At 45.7% G+C, this 13,027-nt stretch overlaps 1 protein-coding gene across 5 annotated transcripts in view; it reads right to left on the reverse strand.

Annotated features, from left to right (window-relative positions):
• The window catches only part of PPP1R9A (protein phosphatase 1 regulatory subunit 9A), a 149,332-nt gene extending 138,556 nt beyond the window's left edge, over positions 1-10,776 (reverse strand). For 2 of the 5 annotated variants that reach the window (XM_069774818.1, XM_069774806.1), the window contains exons 1-2: positions 10,218-10,482; positions 7,091-8,778 (exon numbers count right to left, since the gene is read on the reverse strand). In XM_069774818.1, coding sequence (XP_069630919.1) covers positions 7,091-8,554 — 1,464 coding nt within the window. In that variant the 5' untranslated portion in view covers positions 8,555-8,778; positions 10,218-10,482. Of the gene's footprint in view, positions 1-7,090; positions 8,779-10,217; positions 10,483-10,615 lie in introns of those variants that run through there. The other 3 variants (XM_069774826.1, XM_069774820.1, XM_069774813.1) reach the window with 2 other exon arrangements.
• Positions 10,777-13,027: the final 2,251 nt, after the last annotated feature.

Genomic DNA, 13,027 nt, shown 5'->3' on the forward strand with positions numbered 1-13,027 from the left:
TTCACCAAGCCCCGTACAAACCTCAGCACTAGGAACTTCTAGGTTTCATCTTCATTTCCCTGTAAGAATTTCCACTGTAAGAGTTTCCACCTGTATGCTTTTATTTCACTCTTAATCCCGATTTCATGTTCAACACAACCAACTGCACCAAAAATGAAGGCAAAATATTAATACAAGCTGGGGATGATAGCTCTGATCATAACCTCATGCTCACTGCGTAACGCCCAGCTTCCTTTCTTTTTTCATTTTTAATGGATAAATAGCTTTTAACTACTTGGATTATTTTCCTTTACAAGGTCAAACTCAGCTTGACTTTCGGCAACATCTTAATCACACTTTAGACTTCTGAACTCTATGACAGTCTTCATTTTTTTAAACAACTACTTCTGCCACTCCTTGCAAGTTCTTGGCTAGCTTCTGATATTCTCTTTGGCTGGCTTTTCTTCTGATTAGGTCTGCAATTATTCTGCTCGTGTATTCTGCTTTTTCTTGGGACGCAAATCCTACATACTTTTCTAATTCTGAATCAAAGAGGTTCCAAGAACCCCACCATTAGCTACCTTTGCTCTTTGGTTCATCTAATTTCAAACCATTTCCCTACAGTTTCTCAGGCTGCATTTTTGAAATTCAAAACCTTTAACTAGGAACCCCTTTCAATCTAAACCACATAAACCTCTGATGCCAATTATTCAATCCAAACTCGTTTTCTACAAACGGCTCTTCTAGAATGTCTTCAATGCTTACAAAACCCAGTTTAAAGCAACATTATTTCTTTTTAGTTCAGTAACGGTGTGTGAACATTGCATCCAGGAATAACTGGTCCCTAGAACTAGTAGTGAAATTATGACCTATACAAGAGTTAAAGTCTCCACAGCATATAGTGGTAAGCAAGTAACTTTATTCCATCTACTGTATTCCAATAATTCCATGTATACCTAATACAAGAAAATTCTTTCGCACTTGAAATTACTGTGTGTGAAAGACTCATCTAGTGAAAGTATACAATTCCAACTCAGCAATACATTCATGCACATGATAACCACGTAGAACAAACTGACCTCTTAATAACCAAAATAGCAACTTGTTCTGGAATGCTTTATCCTGTCACTATTGTTCTTTATCTGAGAGCATCCAGTCTTTGAATCCTTAATATTTACTTCTCATTCCTTTCCCTGACAAATATATATAAAAGTTTGTGCCTTTTGTAACAAATGTAACTGAAATAAAAGACCAGGTCCCAGAAACGCTCTATATATCCTACCACCAGAACAAAGAACCTGGTTTTACATTAACTTTTACAAATAATGAAAGTTAGCATCACAATCCTTGCAGTACAACACATATTATTACTCCTTAAGCCTGCAGAATTTCCCATACTTCACAATACCTGAAAAAAGTATAAGGTCATTTTATGTAGCAGAATACACGTTTCAAGCTACCCAAGCAATAGCTCAGTATGTGAAACTACTTCACAAGACAAGATTAATGGAATTAATTACCAACTTGCTGCCCATTTTACAGAATCCAAATACCAGCACAAAGGTTCAGTGATTTATTCAACATTACAGGAGACATAGCCTAAGCCTACTTAACACCTAGTTTCATGCTTCAGCCAGAACTACCATCCACTCCTAATGTTGTAAACAAAGCATGGACACAGGAGCTAGAGTAGAGAACCAAATCTAAGGAAAGCAAAATATTCTTTCAGTGATTTCAGAAGGAAGCTACACATCTTTCACATCTTTATCTGTAAAGTTTCTTAATCAGCCCATTCAAATGTGAATTAATTTCTCAGATTCTGTAATCATTTTAAATCTGATATAGCCTAAGGATCTTCCTGCAAGTCCTGTCTTCCACATCTGCCTTCAACCAATGTCCTAACACCCACTGGGACTACTTTATTTATAGAATCATAGGCTCACTGAGGTTGGAAGGGAGATCTGGAGGTCATCTAAATCCAACTCCATATTCACTTAAGTAAAACACGCATAGAAGCAGTGGCGAGTTTGGAACCCAGGACTGTAGAGTGCTTGTGGATGGGTAACCTTCACTTATGACTTCTATGATGCAAAATAGTTCATCAACATTTTGACAACAACAGGTAAATACCATACTAAACACTGAATCAGGCAAAGAAACACTTTCTTCTTCAACAAATTTCAAAACTTGAAAATGTTTCCAGCATACTTTATTTTGATGCTTACCAAACAAAGAATAATATTTTAGAGAGTAAAAAATTTCCAAAGTAATTAGTGTCAGATTGTTTCAGATTCCTTCTTTGCCACTATTTACATTCCCAAATACATTTTAGTGAGAGAAATGAGGAATAACTAAAATAAAGACTTGCTCCTTGAACTGATGTTTAATAAGAAAAATCACCATCTAGTTCATAAGAAATTTCAAAACAACGGTTAAACACAAATGTCATTTATATTTTACACTAAACTACAGTCACAGCACTTGTAAAACCTCTTTAAAGGCTCACTTCAAAAAAAAGAGAGGGAAGCACCAATTCGGATTCCTGAAGACCATTTGAACAAAACACGATCTGCAAAACTGAAGTGTTGAAGGGTATAAGATTCAGTCATACTGCCCAACAAAAGAGAGGAAGAACATATGAGGCACAGGCACTAGCGATCATAATCCCTTCGTATGTAATTAGCTGAAGCATGGAAGAGCCGTTTGCTATATCCCTTCCATTCCTGTTACCTTCTCTCACACCTACCCCAAAACTCAGAGAAGTCTGCAGAGAGGTCCCTTCACAACCACTGCACCCTATGGAACCCCAAAAACTGCAGCAGCAGCTTGGGCTAAAACCCCTCACTGCACCCCAAGTTACCAGCTGTCTGCCATCCGGTCTGATCACATACTACCCAACCCTCTCCAACCTCTTAGCCAGGGAGGGCCAAGCCAGCAGAGCAGAAGGCTGCAAAAGGAGGCTCAGCAAGAGACACCGATTGCTGCTAGCAGCTTTAAATGGTTTAACGTATACCTGGTGCCAGAAATAGGGCACTAACTGAAGATGCAGCCATCAGCTATCAAGATACCAGACATTCTGGACTTGGAGAGAGGAGAAGAGGTGAACGTTGCTCTTCCATCCTAATTCTATCCAGGATGAATGAAGCATGGCTCAAAAAGGACTATGATTTGGACAATCAGTACATTTCCATTTGATACGAGTGTGGAAAGCCATGAGCTAATGAATTCTGCACTACTGGCAAACCTTGTCCAATTAGCCCACAATGTTTGGGAAACAGCATATAACCCAATCCCCAGGAAACCCTGCAAAACTCAACAAAAGGCCAATAAATTAGAGAGTTTTTGCTTTTTTTGTGTAGAAAAGTATCCCTGGTAAGACCAGGGTATTTTTTTCCTCATTACATTTACTTAACTTTTTCAGCTGTTACACTTGCCTTGGGAAGTTTCAGTTCTATCCCTGAGCAGAAACACAATACCCCAACACAAGAACAGGCCAGTGCTGATGAAGGCCTCTGTATTCCTATATAAGCACTCATATCAACTGCTATTATCAATGTGCACATCCCTTGTTTAGCAACACACTCATGCCCACTGCCGGTAACAGCACCAACTCTTGGGCCCTTTTAGGCTACTTTTTTATTGAACAGCACCAAGCTGACTTAACCTCCCACAGACACGCACAACTGCTCACGTCAGCGATGCCACACTCCAAATACCTAGAAACTCTCCAAGCCTGCAATGGCCCCTGGGCAGCCACCTACTCCTAAAGGGACTTTCAACAGAGATGAGATCAGCAAACATATCCCATAATCCTAGAGCACAGTAAATGACCCATGGAGCATGGGATCTCCGATAGCAAAATTACAGACTGTAACAGAATAGAATTTCCTGCATTTCCTTTGACTTGAGTATTTATAGCAAGTTTCTCAATAACTGGGGTTTTTTTCCTCCTTGGGAGATGAGCAGAACTCAGTCTTTATCAGTTTGATGAGTAAGATTTTATTTATTCATCAATCTGCCTACACTTCATTACTTCTCACAGTCCACAGCATTTCCCCTAAAGGGACAGAAAGGATTCCCCTTGGTGGTAACTGAAATCTCTTTGCCCTTCAGTCTCAGCACTCTTCTCATTTACTTCTTAACAAGTCTACCTGAAAAATCCCTTGGTAAAATAGTTCAAAGATGTTTATGTAAACCTGTTGAGACCTTCAAGTAACAACTTTCTGGCAATAACTACTCACTCATTTCACAGGTTACACATTCAAATGCCAATTTTATTAATTATTTCAGAGCTCACCTGTAGGAGAAGAATGGCAGTACGATACTGTGAAATCAATGCTAAACATCCAGAGTTTGGGTTGGACTTTTCACACCATTATCTAGCAGAGTAGTTAAGTACAAATTGCTTTGTTTTAATAAAGACAAATCAGTTTTCAACAGTTCAGAAAATACTCCTACATTGCTTTGTATTTTCCTCTCTCTCAGTTACGCTATGCATGAGACGATGCTCAGGAAAGTATTAATGAAACCAGTATGCCCAACTAACACACAAAATCGCCTAGAAAAGAAGCATTCTTAAATAGTTGCTGTCTATTCAGCTAGCAAGCATCATCCCCACGTAACAGATGGGTACAGGGAGCAATCGGTTAAGTTCACCCACTAGCACTGTGCGAGGGGACAGAACTCGAAGTCCCCCTTGCCCTCTGTGCTGCTCATTGGTACCTATCTGCTGGGCAGAAACCGCTTGCCAGAGCCAGTTCATAACCTCCTAGCAGCACGCTGAATTGGCAGCGCTGTCCGAGAGGCAGCACAAGAGCCCAGAGACTCAAGAGCCTCCAAGGACCCACCGGGGGATTCTCCAGCTGCCCTTCTCGGGTCCCTGCCCGCAGAGGCATGGCCGGGCAGTGACCTGAGGCCACTGGCAGCCTGCCTGGGCTTACGCTGCTTGACTCTGTCACAGGAACTACAGAGTGCTGCAGAGAAAACGGAGGAAGGCTCGAGAAGCAGTTTTTAATTTTCCACAACTTGCACTGCACTTCTTTCTCATAGTGCAAGCCTTCCACATAGTCTCACTTCTGTTTCCCCACATGACCAACAGATTGCATGCACTGGAGGCACCTGGGACAAAAAGTAGGGGATCTCCCAAACCTCCCAATCCCTCCTACACTGTTCTCTCTCAATGCAGCTTTTATTCTGTTTTCTTCCTATCTACAATAAAGATGCTAAAATAATTAAAGCAATGGTTCTTTCACTTTGGATAAGCTTGTTAAGAGTGCATTACGCTTAAAACCATGACAAATGTACTCTTTTATTATTTACACAAATGACTTTTAGAGCATTTTCCTGATGGACTGTTATTATTACTTGATAATATGTAATCTGAAATGAATATAGCATGAAAAACTTGAGAAGAAAAGAAAAATTTTATAACTAAATAATTGAGAGAATACTCTTTTAGCACTCAGCATGACAGCATGATTCAGATGACAGCAATATACTCAAATACGGATGTCACTGTTAGCTCTTTCAGAACAGTGGAGTCACTTTCAGGATTCTTATCTGATAGAACTGTAATAAATATGATAAAACAAACCTCTGCACATAATTGGTAGATCTTTCAGAAGAGAGAACATCATCTTGTCTATTAGTACAGCGTGAGGGGGAAGGAGGTGGGGAGGGGACAACTTACATAATCCTTTGTAATAAAAAAGTTTTCTCTACTTCATCTCCCCCAAAAATATTAAAGAAAACCAGCTAGTTTAATTATGGGAATAATCTAGAGTGAACACAAACACCGTTAGAATTTTTGGTCCATGACACAAGCCTGAATAAAATACTAACAAAACAAAATAAAAAAATCCATTATCTCAGCTTGGAATATTTTGTTTCAGTGTAAAAAATGATCTCTTTGAAGCATGAAGAACACAAGGCAGTTCCCCTCCCTCCACCCCCCAATAAACAGATGTGAAAACCTGGTTGCTTCATTCAGTTGAAAATTTCCTAATACAAATACACATCTTACCCTAACTTAAACCACAGGTGGCATAAATGCAGATTTCGTAAATCACATACTTCAGGTTTGATAGTGAAACTTCTGTTTGTTGGTTTAGTAATTTTCCTTGCTAAACTCACACAATTAATGTCAATACAGTCAATTTCAATTACATATTTTTAATCTTAAAACGTTTAGATTTCAACTTCTCCATGATATATGGCTGTTTCAAGAGCCATTTCTGAAAAAATGGCTATGTTTTTGAATTGTCCATTTGAGACCACGTGCACTATAAACAACTTGGAAGTAAATTATACTTAACCTGAGACTCAGCAGCAAAAAGCTGATACAACAAAACATGACTAGTTATTCCTTCCTGAACTGAAAGTACTGAAACAACATTCTTAGCTGTAATTTCAAGGTACTTGAAAACAAACCAAAAAAGCTCTCCAAGAAACCCACCCTTCATTAGGTATTTTAATCAACTGACTTCTGCCTTTCTGTAGCACTGAGATATACTAGATATACATATATTAATGTTTCAAAGTTTTTAAAAAGTGACAATATTACTAGAAAAGATGACACTAATTCAGACACGGAATATTAATAGTCCTCTACTAATGACAGAGAATCACACTGTTATTTCCTGGCACAGTGTTTAAACACAGGGACTTTAAAGAACATCTGGTGAGAGCTGAAGAAAAGCCATTCAATCTAAAGAAGCTGTGATTTCAAATGAAACGAAACAAAACAAAAAAACCCAAGCAGCACAACGGCCACCAAATACCCACTTCTACATTTCATCATGTGATTACAGTTCAGTCATGTAAGTCAAAACACGCATGTTAAAATTCTCAAACTTCAGAAACCCAGCTGTCATTCTCAATTTTTGCTGCCTTAATCAGCCATCAAGTAGTCTAGGAAATGACACAAGCTCATCAGAGCTCAACTTCCTTACTCCATTTAAGACTATGCTCATTGGCTGACTGTAATAAGAACATGTATCGAAAGATCCTCTGCAATCTTTTCAGAGGCAAGATAGGATGTCGAAATCTACTTCAAATAAAGTTGCATTTGAAAAAGAACGAAACTGCAGAAAAAGAAAGTAGGAAACTTTACCTTAATTGGAGCACGGCTAAACTGTATTTTTCTGTTGGCTGGGATTTCATCCTCATCTGGCAATCCATTTATTTCAGAATATTCCATATCAGGTTCGTAACAGTTATTTTCATCACTGTCATCCTGATCATCCTGTTCTGTACCTGTCTCTCCCCAGTCAGAACTGTATCTCGATCGTACCCGATATACGCTGTAGTCAGAGTGCATATACACATGGGAACTCTGAAAATTATTCACATCTTCATGCACTTCTTTTTCACTTGCCTCATCATAATGGGACTCGGTAGCATCTGAAACAGCATCTGTGGCAAAATCACCACCTGATGCTACATTTCTTGGTAATTCTGCAGCTTCGGGTCTATCAAAGATACCCTCTGCATGTTCTGACCGTTCCTTTTGCAACAAAACTTCTGTCTCTGTTTTTGATTTACTCCTAGCACAGCTGTCCACAGATCTTCCGCTGTCAAGCACGTTGACCAAATCCTGTTGACTCGCTGCAGAGCTCTCAACAGAATCAGCACTTGCCTCTGTACTCTTCTTTATTTCTTCAGTTGTTTTTGAACCTGCCGAAGCGCCTGTGGACGTCTTCTGTCTCGGTGCTGAAGGCGTGCTATTCTGCTGAGAGTTCTCAACAGACATCACGCCTGTACTCTGTTTGGCTGGGGGAGACCACGTGCTAGCATCTTTCAAAGGACTGAAACCCTCAAGGTTTGCAACTGGGGAAGAGATATTCGCGACAGTAGATGAGAGGTTTAGCGGATAGTGACCAGTTACAGAGTACTCTTCATTGTTTTCCGACTTTTCTACAACGATGACATTGTGCGAGTCAGTGTTTTCAAAAACTGCACTGAGCTGACTCACAGTTGGAGAGACAGTCTCTGTCCTTGGGCTAAGACTGTCCAGTGAATCAGTGCTGCCTCTGTGAGACTTAGAGCTGCACCACTCATCTGGAAGCTCATTGGAAACAACTTTCTCTTTCTTTGGGGAGTAGCGATTGGAATGTCCCATTTCATGAGCATTTCGCTCAAACATCTTCCGAGTTTCAGTAAACTTGGAATAGGAAGGACCGTCATGGATAGTGTCAAATCTACTAATCCTTTCCGAGACAGATGATTCCAGTTTTACAATTGAACCATCTGCTTTCTCTACAAATTCTTTGGGCCTAATTCGTCTTTGAGGTGATGGAGGGCCACCCTTCCCCCTGGTTTTAGAGGTAACTCCAGCACTTTCAGTGGGCTCCATGCCCATTTGCATAAATAAGTTCTTAATCCTATTGACATTTGAGCCATATTTCCTTCCCCTGCTCTGCGAGGCCTCTCCTTCCTCTTTCGCTTTTTGGTCCCCATCTGATTTCGGTTTGTCAAAGGTGCTTTTCAGTGCCTGGAACTCAGTTCTGTAAGCATTCCTGTGAGGAGAGGCACTTCGGAGGGTTGATCTTTCTCCTGAAGACTCCGTTTTCATCATGTTTACTCCAGGAGCACAGAACCAGCTTACATAGTTTCTGTGGTACTGCTCTCAGTAGTTTGTCACAGCCAAGATTCTGCTTGAGGACTGTTTTTCTCAGGGGGCACTGCCCTTCAGCAGGGCCATACTGGACAGAAGATCTGGAGGCAAATATCTAAACACATGTGGTCAATTCTGACAAAGCAGTGCAACCGAAGACTCTCAAGAACAACGGCTGATTTAACCTGTAATAGAAAGGAGGGTTTTCTGAATCATGCCGGGTACTTGTACTTCTTGAAATACAAGCCACAATTTCCATTTACCTTTATTTGATGTGTTTACAAAAAAACAGTAAAAAAATGCAACCTAACACTGCACAGACACATGAAAACTTGTCATTACAAACTTTTTCAAATTGATTGTTGCATAATTTGCAATCTATAATGTCATTCCGTAGTGAAAGAACAGGTTATCGCGTCCTACCACTCACAAAGTATCACATCACGCCAGAAACATGCATGCAAAGGAAAGGCAATGTGACAAGAGAAATAACACTACTTCTGTGTTATTGAACTTTTCTAAAAAAATAAAAATTAAAAGAAAAAAATCCCCAAACCAAACCTCTGAGTTACTTACATCTAACTATAAAGTAATTCATGCAAACATGATGGTTCTGCTTCCCTGAGGCACTGCAAGACAACCCTTGCTCTCTCAGAGAAACATAATGGTAGAAATACCATCAAACATAATACACTTAGAAAGGCAAATTAAACTGCAGCTCGAGGGAATAACGAAAACTGCACCCAAAGTTAACATCCTCAGCCGACATGGTAGAGAAAGTGAAATCCAGTCAGAGAAAGTTGCCCCTTGTCAGGGGCAGCGGTTTTAGCACCTGGAAGGGCCTGGAGGTGCCCAAGGAGGAGCTGCAGAAACCGAGCCAGGGGCTGGATCCGCTCCCACCCCCCGGCCCGGGGGGGCGCGCAGGGGTCCGCCGTGCCGGAGCCGCAGAGCTCCCCGGCCCCGGCCCCTGCCCCGGCCTCGGCCTCGGCGGCCGCCGCCGCCCCCGGCCCCCGCACGCCCGCGAAGGGCAGCGCCGGGCTCACCGAGACCCAGAGCCCTCTGCCTTCCCCTCCGTTCCTCCTTCCCAGCCCCGGCTCCGCCAGCCCGCGCCCGGCCGCGCCGCCGCCGCTCCCGCCGCGACGGGGACGCCTCGTTTCGGGCGCCGCAACGCACGGCGCTCGTTCCAAGGCAGGGAACCCCGCCGCCGCCGCGGGAGAGGCGCGCCCCTTCCCGCGCCGCCCCGCGCTCCGGTCCCGCCGCCCCTGCCCGAGCGGGGGGCGCCGATCGCCACGGGCGATCGGAAAGGCCACTCGGCGGCGGCTGCCGGCGAGACCCGCCGCTCCCGCCGGTCTCGCAGGAGGCGATAAACTTCACCCGAGAGGACAGCGCCGGAGCCCCTGCGGCGGCGGCGGCGGCTCCCCCTCGGGCGGCCGCGCCGCGCCGTGCCGCGCCGGCGGGCTTGGCGGCGCGGGGCCCCGGGCGGCAGCACCTTGCGGCGGGGCAGAGCCCAGGCAGCCGCCCGCCGCCCCCGCGCGGCCGGGCCCCGGGAAACAAAAGCCCGGTGACAGGGCTGCTCCCCGGCGGAGCCCGGCGCGTCTCCCGCCGAGCGCGCACGCCGCCTTACCCAGCCGAGAGCCGCGGCGGGCTTCCCCCAGCCTCCCGCCTCAGCGCTGCCCCCGCTCCTCCTCTGGCCCGCGGCGGCTCGGCGCCTCTGTGGAGAACGGCCGCTGCCGCCGCCCGCCTGACAGGAGGCAGCAACCGCCGCGGCGCCTCAGCGCCATTGCAGGCGACGGCAACGGCGGCGGCCGGGGCACCGATACGGCTCCGCGCGCACACCCGCGGCGGCAGCGCGGGGGAGGAGAGCCGCCGCGCCCCGCCGCAGCCGCGCTCCCGCCCGCCGCCCGCCCCTCCGCCGCGGCGCGGCCGCCGCGCCCCCGTCGGGGGAGGCGCCCCCAGCCGCCGCCGCCGCCGCCCGCCGCGGGGCCGCCCGCCGCCGCCGCCGGCGGGTGACAGGTGCCTCACCTCTCCGGCGAGCCGCAGTGGTTCGCTCCGCCGGGGGCGGGCGGGCGGGGGGGAGGCGGCCAGCCGCGCTCCCGCTGCAGTCCGGCCCCGGGCGGTTACCGCCGAGCGGCGGAGGCCGGGCCCGGCCGCGGCCACGCCGCCTCCGCGCCCGGGCGGCGGGCTCGCCGGCGCCCAGCCCCGCCGGCTGCCCCCCGCCGCGGCCCGCCTCCTTCCTCCTCCCGGGAACGCTCGTTTCCCGCCCGACCCGCGGGGACCGGGCCGGTTCGGTGCCCGCCTCCGCGCGGGAGGGCGCAGGGTCCCGGGTCCCGCCGGCGGCCCGCCGCAGGGAAAGCCCCGCTTCTCGCCGCTGCAGGAGACCTGTGGGGCGCGCCCAGCGCCAGCTCGCTACCGGCCACGGCGCAGCGAACCCCCTCCCTGGCCGTTACGGTCTTTCACCCAGCCTGCACGGAAGAGTAACGTGCTGGGGACGAACCCGGGCAAAGCCCCGACCGGCTCTGCGAACGCTGCTCGTTCCGGCAGCCGCTGGCTGGGGCGGCGGATGACCCTCGAGAGTACAACCACAACCAGCACGCCCTTACTGTTGTGTTAGGTGGGCGAGTTCGCCCCAAAAATGTTCTGGCTTTATGCAGCGAATTACGAAAACTTAATTGTGGAACGCGAAGTATCTCGGTAATTTGTAAAATCGGCAATCCGAGGAGGTAACGACTGTTAATCACGTAGCAACTCCTAAGCAAAGTTCGTTAAACTAACGGAATAAAGATCCAGAAAATGGCCTGGGGATGTACGCTGCAAATTCTGAAAACTAATTATTATGCATACATAATTAAGACAGCAGAGACTGAAAATAGAGACGTTCGGTATATAGGTTCACAAACTTAATTCATTAGTTTTAATGAGTCTGAAGCATGGGTATTATATACCATTCCAAGTGTTCACAGGTGTCAGTCTCTAGTTAATCTCATTTGCACCAAGGGTATGCCGCTCAGAATGTTTGCCTCAACAAAGTTTAAATAACCAGCGCATTAATACTGACAGGCAAACAACGAATCTCGTAAAACAGACTGAAAAACAGCGTTTCGATGCATACACACGCAAGGGGCCGGGAACAGCAGTGAGGACGTTTCAGTAGTGGTTCTCCCACTGCCAGCAATAAGCCCATCCTGGTGCGTTGCGTGGCCTCCACTCAGGCTGTTGCTGCCTGAGGACAGAGGCACAGGAGGGGACAAGGGGGATTCTGGATGCCCTGCGGGCTGCTGAGCATTGCCGTGCCAGAGAACGCTAGCACAGCAGGGAGAATAAGAGCTCAGGTGAGGTGTGTAAGGAGTGAGGATACAGGCAGCACCTGAGCTTCAAAAGCAGCTACAGAAAGCTCCCCTTCTGAGACGGTTTCCCAAAGCAGAAGAATGAGGGAACAACTGTTTCACAGCTGCTTGCCGTGGCGAGGAGTCCTGCGGGTGATAACCTGCACAAGGACTAAAAATATTGCCACTAACCAGGATGTTCCCTATTAAATTCTAAACATCAGATAGCACACCAGATCTGAGGCCCAGCCTCTCTGGCAGTGCCTTTCTATCGGTATGATTTTGTAGACATGAAGCTGTAAGAACACTTAGAGAGCTGCTTGACTTTTGAAGATAAAAATACGTTAACAGAGCTTCAAGTGTCATTGAAGAAGCATAGAGACATAAAGCAGAAATTTAAACATTTTATTTCCTTTGTGAATTTAGGCTAAGCATGCAGAGTGGTTGGAGAGCGTAGCATGTACCAGATATGTATCTGGAAGAGTTTTATAATGCACGTACACAGGCAAAAAAAGGGACACAAGCAAACATTAAACAATCTATGAAATGACTGACGCAATTTTAAAGATGCCAATTCACATCTAATTATGTAAAGATAATTAGGAAAGTATCCACTACTATATCTACATAACCAGAGCCATAAATGTTATTAAATCCTTTTTCTAACAGAAGTTTTGCAAACAAAATGGCCACTTCTGACCCGTAATATATATTTTAAACAATGTACCCAAGAACACGTGTATTATTTCATGGCAGAATAGTACAAACTATCTCTATATTATACTTTAGTAGAAAGTAAGGCAACGAGATGACTCACTGATGCTGACAGAAGCAGCACACAAGAAATCTCAAGTTTTTCACGATAATATATTACATTTATCTTCTTAAACGTGTCGTAAGTAGACAGCATAGATGTTCAAGCAGACAATACCCAGCTTTGACACAGAATCTAATGCAAAATTATTTTAAGTAATTTCAGGTTCCTTCGGTACCACCTCAGGTTCAGAACAGCCAAGATTTGTAGAGACTACTGGCAATTTTGGCTGCTCAATCGGAGACAATTTGGACCTTATTTTAGGGGTTCAACTTTGGTCACTGACACCTAAGATAC

This window comes from Haliaeetus albicilla, chromosome 2, assembly GCF_947461875.1.
Source record: "Haliaeetus albicilla chromosome 2, bHalAlb1.1, whole genome shotgun sequence".
Lineage (NCBI taxonomy): Eukaryota > Metazoa > Chordata > Aves > Accipitriformes > Accipitridae > Haliaeetus > Haliaeetus albicilla.